At 40.8% G+C, this 23182-nt stretch overlaps 1 protein-coding gene across 2 annotated transcripts in view; it reads right to left on the bottom strand.

Moving 5' to 3' along the window:
• Positions 1-23182, bottom strand: part of LOC133560790 (collagen alpha-1(XI) chain-like) — a 174359-nt gene that overhangs the window by 67830 nt on the left and 83347 nt on the right. For both annotated transcript variants that reach the window (XM_061913732.1, XM_061913724.1), the window contains 7 exons: positions 19462-19626; positions 19188-19279; positions 16303-16424; positions 16058-16220; positions 13166-13291; positions 2311-2430; positions 2098-2235 (listed from right to left, as the gene is read on the bottom strand). In XM_061913732.1, the coding sequence (XP_061769716.1) occupies positions 2098-2235; positions 2311-2430; positions 13166-13291; positions 16058-16220; positions 16303-16424; positions 19188-19279; positions 19462-19626 (926 nt within the window). The remainder of the gene's footprint in view (positions 1-2097; positions 2236-2310; positions 2431-13165; positions 13292-16057; positions 16221-16302; positions 16425-19187; positions 19280-19461; positions 19627-23182) is intronic.

Raw genomic sequence — 23182 nt, 5'->3', positions numbered from 1 at the left:
GCACAATAAAGCACACTTATGTGCATACATTAAGGGCACATAATAAGTGTGCAAGGTGCACTTACCAAGTGCACATTTAAAATGCACAATTTAAATGCACATGTTAATTGAACAAGTTAAGTGCACTTAAGTACACATATTAAGTGCACATATATAGTTCACAAGTGCACAAAATAAGTGCACAATTTAAGTGCACTAAAGTACAAAGTGGGTGCACATGTTTAGTCTACGATTAAGTGCACAAAAAAAGCACACTTAAGTGCACATCTGCTTAAGTGTGCGAGGTGCACATGTTAAAATGCACAATTTAATTGCACTGAAGTACACACAGTAAGTGCACATGTTAATTGTGTTTAAGTACACACATTATGGTGGGTGCACATGTTTAGTCTACGAGTAAGTGCAGAAAAAAAGCACATTTATATGTGGTCAAGGTGCACTTACTTGAGTCCACATGTAAAATGCACAATTGAAGTGCACTGAAGTACACACGGTAAGTGCACATGTTATTTGCACAAGTTCATTGTGCTTAAGTACACAAAGTCCATATATACAGTGCACAAGTTAAGTGCGCTTAAGTACACACATTAAGTGCACATTTTAAGTGCCCAAGTGTGCAAAATAAGTACACCATTTAAGTGCACATTGAGTGCACAAGTCTACGACTAAATGCACAATAAAGCACACTTATGTGCATACATTAAGGGCACATAATAAGTGTGCAAGGTGCACTTACGAAGTGCACATTTAAAATGCACAATTTAAATGCACATGTTAATTGAACAAGTTAAGTGCACTTAAGTCCACACATTAAGTGCACATATATAGTTCACAAGTGCACAAAATAAGTCAACTTACTAAGTGCACATTTAAGTGCACTAAAGTACAAAGTGGGTGCACATGTTTAGTCTACGAGTAAGTGCACAAAAAAGCACACTTAAGTGCACATCTGCTTAAGTGTACGAGGTGCACATTTTAAAATGCACAATTTAATTGCACTGAAGTATACACAGTAAGTGCACATGTTAATTGCGCTTAAGTACACACATTAAGGTGGGTGCACATGTTTAGTCTACGAGTAAGTGCAGAAAAAAAGCACATTTATATGTGGTCAAGGTGCACTTACTTGAGTCCACATGTAAAATGCACAATTGAAGTGCACTGAAGTACACACGGTAAGTGCACATGTTATTTGCACAAGTTCATTGTGCTTAAGTACACAAAGTCCATATATACAGTGCACAAGTTAAGTGCGCTTAAGTACACACATTAAGTGCACATTTTAAGTGCCCAAGTGTGCTAAATAAGTACACCATTTAAGTGCACATTGAGTGCACAAGTCTACGACTAAATGCACAATAAAGCACACTTATGTGCATACATTAAGGGCACATAATAAGTGTGCAAGGTGCACTTACGAAGTGCACATTTAAAATGCACAATTTAAATGCACATGTTAATTGAACAAGTTAAGTGCACTTAAGTCCACACATTAAGTGCACATATATAGTTCACAAGTGCACAAAATAAGTCAACTTACTAAGTGCACATTTAAGTGCACTAAAGTACAAAGTGGGTGCACATGTTTAGTCTACGAGTAAGTGCACAAAAAAGCACACTTAAGTGCACATCTGCTTAAGTGTGCGAGGTGCACATTTTAAAATGCACAATTTAATTGCACTGAAGTATACACAGTAAGTGCACATGTTAATTGCGCTTAAGTACACACATTAAGGTGGGTGCACATGTTTAGTCTACGAGTAAGTGCAGAAAAAAGCACATTTAACTGTGGGCAAGGTGCACTTACTTGAGTTCACATGTAAAATGCACAATTGAAGTGCACTGAAGTACACACAGTAAGTGCACATGTTAATTGCACAAGTTAATTGTGCTTAAGTACACAAAGTCCATATATACAGTGCACAAGTTAAGTGCGCATAATAAGCACACTTCCTAAGTGCACAATATAAGTGCACTTAAGTACAAAGTGGGTGCACATGTTTATTTTTATTTTTAACCAGTTTAAACTCGGAATAAATAAAAATCCCTATATATTTTTAGTGCACCCCTAGTACCTAATGCAGTGGCCTCTCATACCTGCGTGCCCAGACCGTATCCTCCCTCCCTCTCTGCCGGCCTGTAGCGCTCGTCCACGTCCACGTCTTCGTCCTCGTACTCGTACTCGTTCACCAGGTGGTCGTTGGTGGAGTTGTCGTAGTCCTCGTACTCGAACATCTGACGCCACCAGCCAGAGGTGAGGGGTCGAGAAGCAAACCAAAGGAAGTGACGATGTCGTTTACGACGCCTCACCTCGTAGTCGGTGGCATTGGGACCGAGGGTCACCGTGGAAACCGGCACGTCCTCATAGAGGTCGCTGAAGTCGTACTCTTCCGGCTCCTCCACCACGGGTTTCTTTGCTGGTCGCTCCTCCTGAGAACGGAACAGGTGATCTTTAAAAATTGGTATTCACAATTTAAGGTAACAGAGAGCATGGTCGGAATCCAATTTCCGGACCATAAGGCGCACCGGATTATAAGGCGCACTGCCGCCAAATTGTCAATTTTTGATAATTTTCATATATAAGGCGCACCGGATTACAAGGCGCACTGCCGCTGAATGGTCTATTTTTTTTATATTTTTCATATATAAGGCGCACCGGAATATAAGGCACACAGCCACTGAATGTTTTTTCTGTGATAATTTTCATATATAAGGCGCACCGGACTATAAGGCGCACTGCCGATGAATGGTCTATTTTTGATATTTTTCATATATAAGGCGCACCGGAATATAAGGCGCACTGCCGGTGAATGGTCTATTTTTGATATTTTTCATATATAAGGCACACCGGATTATAAAGCGCACTGCCACTGAATGGTCTATTTTTTTAAATATATTTTTCATATATAAGGCGCACCGGATTACAAGGCGCACTGCCGCTGAATGGTCTATTTTTGATATTTTTCATATATAAGGCGCACCGGAATACAAGGCGCACTGCCACTGAATGGTCTATTTTTGATCATTTCCATATATAAGGCGCACCGGATTACAAGGCACACAGCCGATGTATGGTCTATTTTTTATATTTTTCATATATAAAGCGTACCGGATTATAAAGCGCAATGCCACTGAATGGTCTATTTTTAATATTTTTTCATGTATAAGGCGTACCGGGTTATAAGGCGCACTGCCGATGAATGGTCTATTTTTGATATTTTTCATATATAAGGCGCACCGGATTGCAAGGCGCACCGCCGATGAATGGTCTATTTTTTATCTTTTTCATATATAAGGCGTACCGGATTATAAGGCGCACTGCCACTGAATGTTCTATTTTTTATATTTTTCATATATAAGGCGTACCGTATTATAAGGCGCACAGCCGACGAATGGTCTATTTTTGATATTTTTCTTATATAAGGCGCACCGGATTATAAGACGCACTGCCACTGAATGGTCTATTTTTTTGGAAAAATATTTTTCATATATAAGGCACACCGGATTATAAGGCGCACTGCCGATGAATTGTCTGTTTTTTATATTTTCCATACAAACCCTGTTTCCATATGAGTTGGGAAATTGTGTTAGATGTAAATATAAACGGAATTCAATGATTTGCAAATCATTTTCAACCCATATTCAGTTGAATATGCTACAAAGATAACATGTTAGATGTTCAAACTGATAAAAAAAATGTTGTTACAAATAACCATTAACTTTAGAATTTGATGCCAGCAACACATGACAAAAAAGTTGGGAAAGGTGGCAATAAATACTGATAAATTTGAGGAATGCTCATCAAACACTTATTTGGAACACACCGCAGGTGTGCAGGCTAATTGGGAACAGGTGGGTGCCATGATTGGGTATAAAAACAGCTTCCCAAAAAATGCTCAGTCTTTCACAAGAAAGGATGGGGCGAGGTACACCCCTTTGTCCACAACTGCTTGAGCAAATAGTCAAACAGTTTAAAAACAACGTTTCCCAAAAGTGCAATTGCAAGAAAATTTTGTGATTTCAACATCTACGGTCCATAATATCATCAAAAGGTTCAGAGAATCTGGAGAAATCACTCCACGTAAGCGGCATGGCCTGAAACCAACATTGAATGACCGACATCAATCTCTAAAGGATATCACCACATGGGCTCAGGAACACTTCAGAAAACCTCTGTCACTAAACACAGTTGTTCGCTACATCTGTAAGTACAAGTTAAAGCTCTACTATGCAAAGCCAAAGCCAATTATCAACAACATCCAGAAACCCCGCCGGCTTCCCTGGGCCCGAGATCATCTAAGATGGACTGATGCAAAGTGGAAAATGATTCTGTGGTCTGACGAGTCCACATTTCAAATTGTTTTTGGAAATATTCGACATTGTGTCATCTGGACCTAAAGGGAAGCGAACCATCCAGAGTGTTATCGACGCTAAGTTCAAAAGCCAGCATCTGTGATGGTATGGGGGTGCATTAGTGCCCAAGGCATGGGTAACTTACACATCTGTGAAGGCACTATTAATGCTGAAGGGTACATACAGGTTTTGGAACAACATATGCTGCCATCTAAGCGCCGTCTTTTTCATGGACGCCCCTGCTTATTTCAGCAAGACAATGCCAAGTCAAGTGTTACAATAGCGTGGTTTCATAGTAAAAGAGTGTGGGTACTTTCCTGGCCCGCCTGCAGTCCAGACCTGTCTCCCATGGAAAATGTGTGGCGCATTACGAAGCGTAAAATACGACAGCGGAGACCCCGGACTGTTGAACGACTGAAGCTCTACATAAAACAAGAATGGGAAAGAATTCCACTTTCAAAGCTTCAACAATTAGTTTCCTCAGTTCCCAAACGTTTATTGAGTGTTGTTAAAAGAAAAGGTGATGTAACACAGTGGTGAACATGCCCTTCCCCAACTACTTTGGCACGTGTTGCAGCCATGAAATTCTAAGTTAATCATTTTTTGCAAATAAAATAAAGTTTATGAGTTTGAACATCAAATATGTTGTTTTTGTAGTGCATTCAATTGAATATGGGTTGAAAAGGATTTGCAAATCATTGTATTCCGTTTATATTTACATCTAACACAATTTCCCAACTCATTTTTTTCCGTTTATTTCATTCCGCTGTAGAACACGACGATTCAAAGAGAGAACCCTCTTGCAGCCGGTCTGGAAGCGACATATGAACAAAACAAACAAACGTGACAATTTCATTTACACTTTCATACACCGGGGTTATTATCCGCTTGTTTTGTTTTAGCAACATAGCTCAAAAAGGTATGGGCAGATTTTTTATAGGAAAAGGTGATTGCCGGTACATTTTGGGGGTGATCGGATCACCGTCTGGATACAGGATTTTCCAAAAAAGGGTTCTTATGTAAGTGTGAATGTTGTCTATCTGTGTTAGACCCTGCGATGAGGTGGCGACTTGTCCAGGGTGTACCTTGCCTTCCGCCCGAATGCAGCTGAGATAAGCTGCCGCGACCCCGAACGGGACAAGCGATAGGAAATGAATGGATGGATGGATATTAGAACACATCTCTTAAATACATTTGCTTTATTTATTGTTTAATTTTAATAATTTTATATGTCCTCCGATGAGGTGGCGACTTGTCCAGGGTGTACGTCGCCTACCGCCCGATTGTAGCTGAGATAGGCTCCAGCACCCTCAGCGGCCCCGAACGGGACAAGCGGTAGAAAATGGATGGACGGATGGATATTAGAACACATCTCCTAAATAAATGTGTTTTATTTATTTTTTCATTTTAATAATTTTATACGTCCTACGATGCGGTGGCGACTTGTCCAGGGTGTACCTCGCCTTCCGCCCGAATGCAGCTGAGATAGGCTCCCGAAACCCCGAACGGGACAAGCGGTAAGAAATGGATGGACGGATGGATATTAGAACACATCTCTTAAATAAATTTGTTTTACTTATTTTTATATTTTAATAATTTTATACACCCTGCGATGAGGTGGCGACTTGTCCAACGCCTTCCGCCCGAATGGAGCTGAGATAGGCCCCAGCGCCCCCCCCCCCGCGACCCCGAATGGGACAAGCGGTAGAAAATGGATGGATGGATTGGAACACATCTCTTAAATAAAAGTGTTTTATTTATTTTTTCAATTTAACAATTTTATACGCCCTACAATGAGGTGGCGACTTGTCCAGGGTGTACGCCACCTTCCAACCAATTGTAGCTGAGATAGGTTCCAGCGACCCCGAATGGGACAAGCGATAGAAAATGGATGGATGGATGGATATTAAAACACATCTCTTAAATAAATTTGTTTTACTTATTTTTTCACTTTAATAATTTTATACGCCCTGCGATGAGGTGGCGACTTGTCCAGAGTGTACACCGCCTCCCGATCTTTTATAGCTGAGATAGGCTCCAGCGATTCCCTGCCACCCAAAACGGGACAAGCGGTAGAAAATGGCTGGAAGGATGGATATTAGAACACATCCTATAAATAAATTTGTTTTACTTCTTTTTTCATTGTAATAATTTTATACGCCTTGCGAATAGGTGGTGACTTGTCCAGGGTATACACCGCCTTCCGCCTGAATGGAGATGAGATTGGCTCCAGCAACCCCGAACGGGACAAGCGGTAGGAATTGGATGGATGGATGGATATTAGAACACATCTCCTAAATAAATTTGTTTTATTTATTTTTTCAATTTAATAATTTTATACGCCCTGCGAAGAGGTGGTGACTTGTCCAGGGTGTACCCCGCCTTCCGTCCGAATGGAGATGAGATAGGCTCCAGTAACCCCGAACGGGACCAGCGGTAGGAAATGGATGGATGGATGGATGGATATTAGAACACATCTCTTAAATAAACGTGTTTTATTTATTTTTTCATTTTAATAATTTTATACGCCCTGCATGAGGTGGCGACTTGTCCAGGGTGTACACCGCCTTTCAACCGATTGTAGCTGAGATAGGCTCCAGTGACCCGCCCGCGACCCCGAACGGGACAAGCGGTAGAAAATGGATGGATGGATGGATGGATATTAGAACACATCTCTTAAATAAAAGTGTTTTATTTATTTTTTCAATTTAACAATTTTATACGCCCTACAATGAGGTGGCGACTTGTCCAGGGTGTACACCGCCTTCCCCCCAAATGCAGCTGAGATAAGCTCCCGCGACCCCGAACGGGACAAGCGGTAGGAAATGGATGGATGGATGGATATTAGAACACATCTCTTAAATAAATGTGTTTTATTTATTTTTTCAATTTAATAATTTTATACGCCCTACGATGAGATGGCGACTTGTCCAGGATGTACCTCGCCTTCCGCCCGATTGTAGCTGAGGTAGGCTCCAGCACCCTCAGCGGCCTCGAACGGGACAAGCGGTACAAAATGGATGGACGTATGGATATTACAACACATCTCTTAAATAAATTTGTTTTACTTATTTTTTCACTTTAATAATTTTATACGCCCTGCGATGAGGTGGCGACTTGTCCGGAGTGTACACCGCCTCCCGCTCTTTTATAGCTGAGATAGGCTTCACCGATCCCCTGCCACCCCAAACGGGACAAGCGGTAGAAAATGGATGGATGGATGGATGGATATTGGAACACATCTTATAAATAAATGTGTTTTACTTCTTTTTTCATTGTAATAATTTTATACGCCCTACGATAAGGTGGTGACTTGTCCAGGGTGTACGACGCCTTCCGCTTGAATGGAGATTAGATAGGCTCCAGCAACCCTGAACGGGACAAGCGGTAGAAAATGGATAGATGGATATTAGAACACATCTCTTAAATATTTTTTTTTAACTTATTTTTATATTTTATTAATTTTATACGCCCTGCGATGAGGTGGCGACTCATCCAGGGTGTACGCCGCCTTCCGCCCGATTCTAGCTGAGATAGGCTCCAGCGACCCCGAACGGGGCAAGCGGTAGAAATTGGATGGATGGATGGATATTAGAACACATCTCTTAAATATTTTTTTTTTACTTATTATTATATTTTAATAATTTTATACGCCCTGCAATGAGTTGGCGACTTGTCCAGGGTGTACGCCGCCTTCCCCCCGAATGCAGCTGGTATAGGCTCCCACGACCCCGAACGGGACAAGCGGTAAAAAATGGATGGATGGATGGATATTAGAACACATCTCTTAAATAAATTTGCTTTATTTATTTTTTCATTTTAATAATTTTATACGCCCTGCGCCCTTGCAACCCCAAAAGGGACCAGCGGTAGAAAACGGATGGATGGATGGTTCTTTACAATTGGGATATGTTGTTTATCATGTGATCTGATAAACAAGTACACCAGAGAGTGACACATTTACAGTCGGCTTCCAGCAGCGGTAATTAAGCTCCACTCAAGTTCCAAGTACAAAAACACACCGACCGCCACCGCCGACAAATGACAGAAAAAAACATATTTGAAAAAAAATGTACAAAAATCTTTCTTCCTTTCATTTTGTCTCCTTTCATCAGTGAGATCTCGATCCTTCCCAGAACTCCCCAGCGGCGCCTCCGTACTGCGAACACAACAATAATCCTTGAAAGGCCTCCCGGAGCGCTTTTGAGCTGAGAGCCAGCTCGTAAATCACGCGGCAGTCGGCGGAAGGTTTGTTTGTGATCTTTGGAAGTGGACGCATTAAAGGAATACAATTTGGTGTTTTTACAGTAAAAATGCAAACGTTGTCACACCGCGGTGAAGGATATCTTGTCTTGGTTTATTCTGTCTTGTGAATTGCATGTTTTATTTTGAAAAAGTAACTCCTCTTGATTCAGATCACTTGTGTCATCAGTCTGACGTCATCACTGATTGTTTCCACCTGTTTCCCATGACCCTCGTGTGTCATATAAGCCCACGCCTCCCCCTTTTCTGTGCCATATTGTCTCGAGTTTATGTTCCATGTTCGTATCCATGCCTTGCCTCGGCCCACGCTTATTTTCCTGGATCCTGAATTTTTACGCTGTTATTTTCAGTTTGACTTTTCGCCTCCTCAGTAGAGTGAATGTTTTTATTTAGTTTCTTTTAAACCGAAGTGGTGAGATATTTCTTTCCTCAAATTATTTTAAAGGTTTTTTTTTTAACCATTATTAGATCAAGACATACTTGCCAACCCTCCCGGATTTTCCGGGAGACTCCCGTAATACAGCGCCTCCCCCGAAAACCTCCCGGGACAAATTTTCTCTCGAAAATCTCCCGAAATTCAGGCGGAGCTGAAGGCCACGCCCCCTCCAGCTCCAAGCGGATCTGAGTAACGTGTCGACAGTCTGTTTTCATGTCCGCATTCCCACAGTATAAAGAGCGTGTCTGCCCAATGACGTTATAACTGTCGAATGATCGAGGGCGGGTTCTTGGTTTCTTATGTGGGTTTATTGTTTGGCAGTTTCATTAAAGTCCTCCCAGCCCAGTAATAACACACAACAACAGCAGTCATATTTTCATCTGCCGTAAAGCAGTACGTCTGCCGTAAGCTCCAATGTTGTGAACTTGTGACACTCTTAAACAGGACAATACTGCCATCTACTGTACATAAAATAGAATAGAATGTAGAATAGAATGTACTTTATTTAATTCACCACCACAGTTCGCTCACAATAAACAATGATAATAATAAATAATAGAAGCTGAGATAGGCGCCAGCGCCCCCCGCGACCCCAAAAGGGAATAGAAAATGGATGGATGGATATTATATATATATAATATATAATATATGAATAATATAAATATATTCTACATATATTCTACATTTAAGTGCAGTCAAGGAACATATGCATTATACAGTCTGATGACTGTCGGTATGAAGGACCTCCTGTGTCGTTCTGTGTTACATTTTGAGAGTCTGAGCCTTCCATTGAACGTGCTCATTCTCTCCGCAAGGTCCAAGTGTAGTGGGTGGGAGGTGTTATCTATAATGGCTGGGAGTTTTGCTAGACTTTTTCTCTGCCAGAGAGACTAGCTGTGACAGAGAATAGAACAAAGATGGACAATTCAACCCTTAACTCAACAATGAGTAGATGAGTGTTATTTGTGTGTGTATATGTGTAAATAAATGAGCACTGAAATTCAAGTATTTCTTTTATTTATATATATATATATATATATAGCTAGAATTCACTGAAAGTCAAGTATTTTATATATATATACTGTATATACATACACATATTTAATATATATATATTAAATATTTGACTTTTAACCACGCCCCCAACCACACTAAGGCAAAATATCGAGATATATATCGTATATCGTGACATGGCCTACAAATACCGAGATATTAATGAAAGGCCATATCGCCCAGCCCTAGCCACACTTTTCCAAAAATGCGCTTGGTTGATGCTAACATACATTGTCTTTAATATTGACATGCTATTGATTAGCATTAGCAATTGTACATGGCGATGCCCGTTACAATAAAATAGCTGGTGCGTAATAAGTACAATACTTATACTATTAACACTTTTTAGAGCGCAACAAAAACGAGATTTAGCAAAGATTGACACTATACGCTTACTGCCATTTAATGTCTTGGACTTGTAACTGTAGTTGTGTCACACACACACACGAGGTGTGGCGAAATTAGTTTCTGCATTTTTATGCCTGCAACCTGTTTCAAAAAAGCTGGCAAAAATGGCAAAACTGACAGAGAAAGTTGAGGAATGCTCATCAAACACTTATTTCGAACATCCCACAGGTGATCGGGCTAATTGGGAACAGGTGGGTGCCATGATTGGGTATAAAAACAGCTTCCCAAAAAATGCTCAGTCATTCACAAACAAGGATGGGGCGCCGGTCACCAATTTGCGAACAAATGCGTGAGTAAATTGTAAAACAGTTTAAGAACCTTTCTCAACGAGCTATTGCAAGGAATTTAGGGATTTTACCATCTACGGACCGAGGTCCGAGAATTTGGAGGAATCACTGCACGTAAGCAATGATATTACGGACCCTTGATCTCTCATGCGGTATTGCATCAAAAAACAATATCAGTGTGTAAAGGATATCACCACATGGGCTCAGGAACACTTCTGAAAACCACTGTCAGTAACTACAGTCCATCGCTGCATCTGTAAGTGCAAGTTAAACGGTAAATGGGTTGTACTTGTATTGCGCTTTTCTCCCCCTTTTTAAGGAGCCCAAAGCACTTTGACAGTATTTCCACATTCGCCCATTCACACACACATTCACTCACTGACGGCGGGAGCTGCCATGCAAGGCGCTCACCAGGACCCATCAGGAGCAAGGGTGAAGTGTCTTGCCCAAGGACACAACGGACGTGACTAGGATGGTAGAAGGTGGGGATTGAACCAGTAACCCCTCAGATTCTCCACTTTACCAACTTCGCCACGCCGTCCCTACTATGCAAAGCCAAAGCTATTTATCAACAACACCCAGAAACGCCGCCGGCTTTGCTGGACCCGAGCTCATCTAAGATGGACGGATGCAAAGTGGAAAAGTGTTCTTTGGTCTGACGAGTCCACATTTCAAATGGTTTTTAGAAATTATTCAAATTTAATTGATGAACTATTTTTTTGTGTGTGTCACCTTTGTATTTACAATGTACACAACGTGCCAACTTCACTGGTTTTGGGTTTTGTACATAAAAAAATACATAAATCATTATATCTAAGAAAGGTTTTGGAGTATATATTGATTGATTGATTGATTGATTGATACTTTTATTAGTAGATTGCACAGTTCAGTATATATTCCGTACAATTGACCACTAAATGGTAACACCCCAATAGGTTTTTCGACTTGTTTAAGTCGGGGTCCACGTTAATCAATTCATGGTACAAATATATACAATCAACATAATACAGTCATCACACAAGTTAATCATCATAGTATGTACATTGAATTATTTACATTATTTACAATCCGGGGGGTGGGATGAGGAGCTTTGGTTGATATCAGAACTTCAGTCATCAACAATTGCATCAACAGAGAAATGTGGACATTGAAACAGTGTAGGTCTTATTTAGTAGGATATGTACAGCCAGCAGAGAACATAGTGAGTTCAGATAGCATAAGAACAAGTATATACATTAGAAGTACATTTGAGTTGTTTATAATCCGGGGAGATGGGATGTGAATGGAGGAGGGTATTAGTAAAGTGTTGAAGTTGCCTGGAGGTGTTGTTTTAGAGCGGTTTTGAAGGAATATAGAGATGCACTTACTTTTATACCTGTTGGGAGTGCATTCCACTTTGATGTGGGATAGAAAGAGAATGAGTTAAGACCTTTGATAGACCGGTATCTGGGTTTAACGTGGTTTGTGGAGCTCCCCCTGGTGTTGTGGTTATGGTGGTCATTTACGTTAAGGAAGTAGTTCGACATGTACTTCGGTATCAAGGAGGTGTAGCGGATTTTATAGACCAGGCTCAGTGCAAGTTGTTTTACTCGTCCTCCACCCTGAGCCAGCCCACTTTGGAGAAGTGGGTTGGATTGAGGTGTGATCTGGGGTGGAGGTCTAAAAGTAACCGGACTAGCTTATTCTGGGATGTTTGGAGTCTAGATTTGAGGGTTTTGGAGGTGCTGGGGTACCAGGAGGTGCAAGCGTAATCGAAGAAGGGTTGAATGAGAGTTCCCGCTAGAATCCTCAAGGTGCTTTTGTTGACCAGAGAGGAGATTCTGTAGAGGAATCTCGTTCTTTGGTTGACCTTTTTGAACACCTTGGTTGCCATATATAAATATTTGGATGTTTCATTCTGGGCTATGTATATATATTTATATATATACACAGTTTTCACAGTGTAACTTGAAAATTAGTTTAAATATCTGCATTTTTTCTTTCTAAGGTGACACCTTGGATTTACAGCATCCATCACCCAGGATGCTCTGGTCCTCTCGCCTCAGATTTTTTTTTTTTTTTTTTTTCCCCCTTGGCCTCAGTCTGCACCCCCACTCCAGGGCCTAGGCTAAAACCATTTTTTTAATTTCATTTTAATCTTCTATTTTTTTCTCCCCCACTTGTTTACCTGTATCTCATCTTTTTTTGTAAGGGGCGCTGGAAGCCGGCAGACCCGTCAGCGATCTTGTTCTGTCTCCCTGTAATGTTTGTCTGATCTTGAATGGGATTGTGCTGAAAATTGTAATTTTCCTGAAGGAACTCTCCTGACGGAATAAATAAAGTACTATCTATCTATCTATCTATCTTAACACCAAATTCCACTCACCTCCACGGCGGCATCCATCAGAATGCTGTCATAAGGCAATGCCGAGTCGCAGTCGGGGATGAAGTCCTGGCAGTAGGTCTCAGCCGCAGCGGGGTCCTCCACCAAAAGCAGCTGCTGGATGTCCCCCTGTGTCGCAGCCACAGCGTCATGTTAGCGTGCGGACAAGACGCCGAAACAAGTCCTCGCTATTTCAAACCATGGACAATCAATCCCGGGCTAACCATCTGCAAACTGATGGATCGCCTGACAATATGCAAAGTCACAATTCACGACTCAATCGGAAAAAAAAAATTTTTTTCATGGTGTTTAGTAAATAAGGTCACATTTTTTAGACCTTGACTCATTCGGGCTTAAGTGCGGTGCGAGGACTATTCTCTACCACAGGAGGGCGCTGCATGGCGAGATGGCAGCTGTCACCGTAAATCAAAACAGGCCAAGACAAGCAGAATCCATTTTTGGAATTTTTCTTTTGATATACGGGGTCCTCGTCGTGCCTGGCAGTTAATTCAAAATGCAGCAAAAGTGCTCCTGGTAGCAAAAACGGAGCTCAGAATATTTAATGGCAATAGTTGCGCATTAATTGCGCTAAGACAGGTGTGTCCAAAGAGTGGCCCGTAGCTATTTTCTTGATTGTTTGCATTCTAACAATATTGATTGATTGATACTTTTATTAGTAGATTGCACAGTACAGTCCATATTCCACACGATTGACCACTAAATGGTAACACCCGAATAAGTTTATCAACTTGTTTAAGTCGGGGTCCACAATAATCAATTCTTTTATATTTTAGCTTAGTATCACATTGTTTATCTTGCTTGCCTTATTATACTTTGCCTCGCTTTATCTTTTTATCGTCATTTGACAACATAAACGCAACAGAACAAATACCCAGAATCCCTTGCAGCACTAACTATTCTGGGACGCTACAATATACACCCCCCGCTACCACCAAAATACACCCCCCCCACCTAAACCCCCTCCCTGTTTTGAGGCATGTTTAAAAAAATAAAAAAAATAATGCACTTTGTGAAAGTCACAGTATAGTATTTCCCATATTTGTAATGGATATCAGGATTATCTTAGGGAGAGCATTATTTTGGAAAACCTTGTTTTTGATTGATTGATTGATTGAGACTTTTATTAGTAGATTGCACAGTACAGTACATATTCCATACAATTGACCACTAAATGGTAACACCCCAATACGCGTTAATCAATTCATGGTAAAAGTTATATTTCAGAAGTAGGATGGCGAGTTTATTTCTAGAGCACAATTTGCAGACAACGCAATTCAAAGTGCTTCAGCCTAATAGCATTCTAGCTTATTTTTTTTTGCTGATTTCGCAGGTAATACACCTTAGCATCAACTATTTTGTTTACTTGTCGAAAGTATGGTAACGTTAGTATTAGAGATTTCCGATAATGGCTTTTTTGCCGATATCCAATATTCTCTTAATTACCGATTCCGATATCAACCGATACCGATATATACAGTGGTGGAATTAACACATTATTATGCCTAATTTTGTTGTGATGCCCCTCTGGATGCATTAAACAATGTAACAAAGTTTTCCAAAATAAACCAACTCAAGTTATGGAAAAAAAAAACGCCAACATGGCACTGCCATATTTATTATTGAAGTCAAAAAGTGCATTTTTTTTTTAACTTGCCTCAAAACAGCAGCTTGGAATGCTAATAAAAGTTTAAATCAATCAAAGTTGGTGCTGCAAGGGTTTATGGGTATTTGTTATGTTGTGTTTTTGTTGTTTTTACGTTGTGTTACAGTGCGGATGTTCTCCCGAAATGTTGTTCAACACTGCCCAACTCTTAATTACCCATTCCGATATCAACCGATTGTCAAGCTTGCCCTTTCCTCTGTGTGTGTGTAGTATTTCCTGTCTTTAGTTCCTGTCAGCACTCTTATTTTGTCTGTTTCCTGTTTTTTTCCCCTGTGCGTTGTTTTCCCCTCAGCCGTGGCTAATTGGCACCTGGCCACACATGGTGTCAATCAGCCCGCTCCTATTTAGACCTGTCTTCCCATCCAGTCAGCGCTGAATTGTTGTCGATGTCACTTCCGTATTGTTGCTCCTGTCGTGTCATTGCAGCGTAGCGGTAAGCTACATTCCGGTATCTATTTGTAGCTTACTGTCTTTTGTTCCCTGCTTCCGTTTTATTTTCATTCTATATATTTTCATTCTGTTTTCCTGCTCGCTATCCGCTAGCTTCCACGCTAGGCCCTTTTCGTTTTTGCTAGCTTCCATGCCAAGCTCCTTTTATTTTCTAGCTCCCATGCTAGCTCTCTTAGTTGGTTATCCGCCTCGTTCGCGCTTTTTGTTGTACCCCTTTGGTTTGCTCTTTTTTTAGTATCTTTATTAAATCATGTTCGTCACAAACTAACCCTGACGTCGATACCGATATATACAGTCGTGGAATGAACACATTATTATGCCTAATTTTGTTGTGATGCCCCGCTGGATGCATTAAACAATGTAACTTTACCATGAATTGATTAACGTGGACCCTGACTTAAACAAGTTGAAAAACTTATTTGGGTGTTATTATTTAGTGGTCAATTGTACGGAATATGTACTGTACTGTGCAATCTACTAATAAAAGTCTCAATCAATCAATGAAATGAATAGTACACGTTGGCATTGATTGATTGATCGGAATGGGTAATTAAGAGTTGGACGATGTTGAACAACATTTCGGGAGAACATCCGCACCGTAACACAACATAACCACAACAGAACAAATACCCAGAACCCCTTGCAACGGAAAAAATACCCAGAACCCCTTGCAGCACTAACTGAGACATAAGAAATGAGACATAAACAAGACAGTTTTTGACGGACCTTTTGGCCCTCACTGTTTATGAATACGAACCGACCTCAAAGACGTCCTCTTCCAGCAGACGCGTTCCAAACACGGTCACGCCATCGGTGCTGACGTGCGGGTCGCGACCTCTGAGCAGCTGCAGGGTCTCCAGCTTGACGCAGTCCAGATAGAGCGTGACGGACTGACCCCTGACCCCGTAGGCCACCCGGTGCCACCTGGCGGGCAAGCAGGCGAAAGCTGACTACCTCACCCGGAAAAAAGGGACACTTACCCGTGCACGTTTGGGGCGGTACGTACTTGCCGTCAGCCAGGTTGATCCTTCGAAAAGTGGGGTACAGTTCCGGGGCGGGCTGACCCTCGTGGTCCTCGTACAGAAACACGGGGGAGCGGCCGATCTCCAAGCCCAGCTGCTGCGTACCCTGGGAGAGAGATGACGGTCATGGTTGGACTGATTTGGAATGGGCTTGATCACACGGCTCTATCTTTAGCGCCGCCCTAGTGGCCCTCTGGAGCTTTTTCAAAAATCTATGAAAAATGGGAAAAAATGAAGGGAAAAAAAACATTTTTTTTGTTTTAAAGGCCTATACTGAAACCCACTACTACCGACCACGCAGTCTGATATTTTATACATCAATGATGAAATATTAACATTGCAACACATGCCAATACGGCCTTTTTAGTTTAATAAATTGCAATTTTAAATTTCCAGCGAAGTATCCTGTTGAAAACGTCGCGGTACGATGACGCGTGCGTTTGACGTCTCGGGTTGTAGCGGACATTATTCTCCAGCCCGATCCAAGCTAAAAGAAGTCTGCTTTAATCGCATAATTACACAGTATTCTGGACATCTGTGTTGCTGAATCTTTTTGCAATTTGTTCAATTAATAATGGAGAAGTCAAAGTAGAAAGATGGAGGTGGGAAGCTTTAGCGTTTAGCCACACAAACACACGGTGATTCCTTGTTTAAAATTCCCCAAGGTGAAGCTTTACTATGGATCAGAGCGGTCAAGTGAACATGTCAACCAGCAGTTTTCGGTGGGAAAATTGTGGTAATAAGTCGGCTCTTACCGGACAGTTGAAAATATTAATCAGAGTAAGTACGAAAACAGAACAAAACAATATAAAAACCGTACAAAACAGCGCCAGGGGGTGGTAAATTCAAAGTGACTCAAATAGAATGCAAAAAATATATATATGTATAAAATAAACAAAGTGCAAAGCCATAGGCTTGCTAAAGCCTATCTCAGTTGCATTCGGGCGGAAGGCATTTACACCCTGGACAAGTCGTGACCTCATTGCAGATTTACTATATATATATTATTTATTTTTCCATGCTTGTGTTGACATTTCCTTTCCTTTCTGCCTTTATAGCTGATGGGATTATAACCCATTTTCTAAATGACTTGATGGGGTCCCTGGGACCCCATCAAGTCCATCCACCCGTCCATTTTCTACCGCTTATTCCCTTTTGGGGTCGCTGGAGCCTATCTCAGCTGCATTCAGGCGGAAGGCGGGATACACCTTGGACAAGTCGCGACCTCATCGCAGATTTACTATATATATATTATTTATTTATTTTTCCATGATTGTGTTGACATTTCCTTTCCTTTCTGCCTTAATAGTTGATGGGATTTTAACCCATTTTCTAAATGACTTGATGGGGTCCCAGAGGGACCCCATCAAGTCCATCCATCCAAGCATTTCCTACCACTTTTTCCCTTTTGGGGTTGTGGGGGTCGCTGGAGCCTATCTCAGCTGCATTCGGGCGGAAGGCGGGATACACCTTGGACAAGTCGCGACCTCATCACAGATTTACTATATATATATTATTTATTTATTTTTCCATGATTGTGTAGATATTTCCTTTCCTTTCTGCCTTTATTGCTGATGGGATTAAAACCCATTTTCTAAATGACTTGATGGGGTCCCTGGGACCCCATCAAGTCCATCCATCCATCTATTTTCTACCACTTATTCCCTTTTGGGGTCGCTGGAGCCTATCTCAGCTGCATTCAGGCGGAAGGCGGGATACACCTTGGACAAGTCGCGACCTCATCACAGATTTACTATATATATATTATTTATTTATTTTTCCATGATTGTGTAGATATTTCCTTTCCTTTCTGCCTTTATAGCTGATGGGATTATAACCCATTTTCTAAATGACTTGATGGGGTCCCTGGGACCCCATCAAGTCCATCCATCCGTCCATTTTCTACCGCTTATTCCCTTTTGGGGTTGCGGGGGTCGCTGGAGCCTATCTCAGCTGCATTCAGGCGGAAGGCGGGATACACCTTGGACAAGTCGCGACCTCATCGCAGATTTACTATATATATATTATTTATTTATTTATTTGTTTTTCCATGATTGTGTTGACATTTCCTTTCCTTTCTGCCTTTATTGCTGATGGGATTTCAACCCATTTTCTAAATGACTTGATGGGGTCCCTGGGACCCCATCAAGTCCATCCACCCGTCCATTTCCTACCGCTTATTCCCTTTTGGGGTCGCGGGGGTCGCTGGAGCCTATCTCAGCTGCATTCAGGCGGAAGGCGGGATACACCCTGGACAAGTCGGGACCTCATCGCAGATTTACTATATATATATTATTTATTTATTTATTTTTCCATGATTGTGTTGATATTTCCTTTCCTTTCTGCCTTTATAGCTGATGGGATTAAAACCCATTTTCTACATGACTTGATGGGGTCCCTGGGACCCCATCAAGTCCATCCATTCGTCCATTTTATACCGCTTATTCCCTTTTGGGGTCGCGGGGGTCGCTGGAGCCTATCTCAGCTGCATTCAGGCAGAAGGCGGGATACACCCTGGACAAGTCGCGACCTCATCGCAGATTTACTATATATATATTATTTATTTATTTATTTTTCCATGATTGTGTTGACATTTCCTTTCCTTTCTGCCTTTATAGCTGATGGGATTATAAACCATTTTGAGAATTTCTAGTGCCAACCCTGATGGAGTATTGGTGCGTGCAAAACAGCAGCAGGCGGCTGCGGCCTGTGGGCCGGTTCTAATACTAATCATATATCATCCCGGGGCTGGGATGTGGCTCAGTGTTGTGCATATTCAAATTAAACAAAAAGCAAAAATCAAACCTCAAATTGAAGACGAAATAGTTGACACTCAAAAGTCGGAACGCACTTGAGTTGGTGTACACACCTGGGGGTCGTAAAGGGAGAGCAGAAAGACCTGCGAGTCCTTCACGGCCCGAACTGTTGTCATCAGTGAGAAGTCCACTGGGAATTGAGAATCTGGAAAAAGCGCGGATGAGGTCAATAAGAAGATAAATACACGGAGTAGACAAAGACATCTCGGTGACATGTGGCTCGACACTGCAGGTAAAGGCAAGGGAAGGGTGGCCAAAAAGTGGTACGGATGGACTATTTGGACACGTTCCAACCTAAAGCGTACTAAGAAGTGGGCGTTACTGTACCAGGGAACAGCTGCTTGGTGGGAGCGCTCAGTTGGATCTTGTTGATCTTAAAGGAGAGGTCCGTCTCTTCTCGGCCCATCCTGCTCGTGCAAAGCCCCGCCTCCAACGACACGCCCTCCATGTTTTCCGACAGCTCCAGGACCTTCAGCACATCGATGGGATTGACTGGGGAAACAGGAAAATTGACGTTTGATTTTGCAATTTTCCAGGAAAGAAACGTGGTTTCATCGAATATGATCATGTAAAAATACTGTAGATCCATTAAAAAAATAAATAATTGTCAACGTTAGCAAAAAGTTAAACAGTACGTTGGTTTCTTCAACGCTCAAAATGATGTATAAAAACATGACCATCCAGACATCCATCCATTTTCTACCGCCTGTCCCTTTTGGGGTCGCTGGAGCCTATATCAGCTGCATTCGGGCAGAAGACAGCGTACACCCTGGCATTCACACACACACACACACATATATATATATATATATATATATATATATATATATATATATATATATATATATATATGTATGTGTGTGTGTGTGGCCCTGCGATGAGGTGGCGACTTGTCCAGGGTGTACCCCGCCTTCCGCCCGATTGTAGCTGAGATAGGCGCCAGCGCCCCCCGCGACCCCGAACAGGAATAAGCGGCAGAAAATGGATGGATGTGTGTGTGTGTGACTAAAAAATCTCCTGATGATTGAGGGAACCCCTCTACAGAACTGTTTCATGAGGGGTTCCCTCAATCATCAGGAGATTTTTGTGCATTACTTGTTGCTGTCATCACTAATCTCCTGATGATTGAGGGAACCCCTCATGAAACTGTTCTGTAGAGATGAAGTTGTCTTGTGATTTTTCCCGCACATACATGTTGCGCTCTACCATGTTATCGAGCACTATTCTCTGGATAATCCAATCAAGACATATATATATATATATATATATATATATATATATATATATATATATATATATATATATATACAGAGGTGGGTAGAGAAGCAAGAAATTGTACTCAAGTAAGAGTACTGTTACTTTAGAGATGTATTACTCAACTAAAAAAAAGGAGTAGTCACCCAAATATTTACTCGAGTTAAAGTAAAAAGTATGTTGTGAAAAAACTACTGAAGTACTGAGTAACTGATGAGTAACCTGTTCGTTTAATGATGACGGCAACAAGTAATGCACAAAAACATCAAAATAGCAAAGAACAAATTCACAGCCAGAATATCTCTTAAGCAACTAAAACAATGATATATATTTGGTTTTACACTGTATTGAAAAAATTTTTTAAAATTCATTCTACCCTTGCTACCTCATTATACTATTGGCTAAGTTTATATTCATAAGTTTCTCAATACCCGACCTGTTTTTTGTGCCTTTAAAAAAGATTTAGAACTCTACATTAAAACACTCTACCTCTAACAACCAAAAAGCTGTGAAAACAATGATGCTGTGTTCCAAATTTAAGTTATTTACTGAGATTGAGTGAGACTATGGCTTTGCACTTTTTTTATTTTATATATACTGTATATTTTTTTGGCGTTCTATTTTAGTTACTTTGAATTTACAACCCCCTGGTGCTGTTTTGTACGGTTTTTATACTGCTTTGTACTGTTTTTGTACTTACTTTGATTATTATTTTCAACTGTTTGTAAATGTTGAAATTTATAAATACACATGTATACATACATATGTATATGTATGTATATATATATATATATATATATATACATATATATATACACACATACATATATATATATATATATATATATATATGTGGATGTGTGTGTATATATGTATGTATGTATGTGTATATGTATATATATATATATATATATATATATACATATACACATACATACATACATATATACACACACATCCACATGTATATATATATATGTATGTGTGTATATGTATATATATATATATATATACATACATATACATATGTATACATATGTATGTATATATATATATATATATATACATATATATATATATATATATATATATATATATATATATATATATATATATATATATATATGGAGACTTGTCCAGGGTGTACCCCGCCTTCTGGCTGAATGCAGCTCGTTAGTCTAAATTATTTTCAAGGTGTGTACAGTTTATCTGCTGTCTTTTCAGAATCAGAACCAGAATCAAAAGTACTTTATTAATCCCCAAGGGGAAATTAAGATTTTCAGCACAATCCCGTTATATATTGTATATATGATATAAACATATAATATACTATATCAGTATATATCCTAAACTGTACATGTATTATGTAAATATTACGTATTTATGTTATATTTTATATAGCTTTTAGTCTATTTTATACCTGCATTGTCCTTTCAGTATTTTCCATCATTTGTAACTGAGCTACTGTGTGGAACAATTTCCCTTGTGGATCATTAAAGTTTGTCTAAGTCTTATTTGCTCTCTTTTCAAAATCAGAACCAGAATCAGAAGTACTTTATTAATCCCGGTCATGATCCATGGCCCAGATCATGTTTTGGTATTTTCGGTTAGTTTTGGACTCCCTCAGTTCCTGTTTTCTGCACCCTTACCATGGCAGGCTTAAATAATGCCTCAGATTAGTGCTCGGGGAACAGGTGAGTGTCCCGAACACCAATAAGAGGCAGGTGAAAATAATTAGCAAAGTTTCAATCAATCAATCAAAGCACTGGCACTGTTTTAGCGAGTGACTCACTTCCGCCCGGGAAAACACGAGTGACGACATCACGACTACTGTCAACAGATATAATTGTCGGCGACAAATTTTATTGTCGACATTTCCACTAATAAAGTACAAAGGATCATACTTGCCAACCTTGAAACCTCAGAATTCGGGAGATGTGAGGGGGCGGGGTTTGGTGGTAGCGCGGGGAGGTGTATTTTGTAGCGTCCCGGAAGAGTTAGTGGCGCAAGGGCTTCTGGGTATTTGTTCTGTTATGTTTATGTTGTGTTACGGTGCGGATGTTCTCCCGAAATGTGTTCTGTCAGTCTTGTTTGGTGTGGGTTCACAGTGTGGCGCATATTTGAACCAGTGTTAAAGTTGTTTATATGGCCACCCTCAGTGTGACCTGTATGGCTGTTGACCAAGTATGCCTTGATTACCAATCAATCCACTATCTCGCTCTCTGTGTGCGCACACCCTCACAATCTGTTTTGTTCATAACCCCTTCTTAACCTTTAAACTAGAAAATACACGCAACCCTGACTCAAAACGCCGGACAATTGAGGCATTTAAGAAACCCCGCCCGGACAGCCCCAGAAAGGAGGACATGTCCGGGGAAAAGGGGTATGGTCAATGAATCAAAGTGCTGGCTGACTGGAGCTACGGTCTTGCTTTGCAGACAACTTGTACTTCTTGTAGAAGCCTGTTGTGATCTTGGCAGCAGTCGGCGTCACACAAACCTAAACTGACTACACAACAAAGACACTTCAACTCCAGATCAGCCCTTCGGCACCAGATTTGTTCGACAGATCTTCGACAGAGTTGAGCCGCATCCGAACATACATGTTGCATGTTAACGCAACGTGCCAAGCAGCTAAAGAAGCGATAGAGGAGGGAAGTTGTGGAAGATGAAAAGTTAAGAGCAGAAGGAGGCATAAAGGAGGAGAGCTAATAAGTGGACGACATGTCTCTACTAGTGGGGATCATTTCATACGTATTTGTGATCCATCCATCCATCCATCATCTTCCGCTTAT

Source organism: Nerophis ophidion, linkage group LG01 (assembly GCF_033978795.1).
Source record: "Nerophis ophidion isolate RoL-2023_Sa linkage group LG01, RoL_Noph_v1.0, whole genome shotgun sequence".
NCBI lineage: Eukaryota > Metazoa > Chordata > Actinopteri > Syngnathiformes > Syngnathidae > Nerophis > Nerophis ophidion.
The sequence above is the reverse complement of the archived record's forward strand: the minus strand, read 5'-3'. Positions and strand labels throughout refer to the sequence as shown.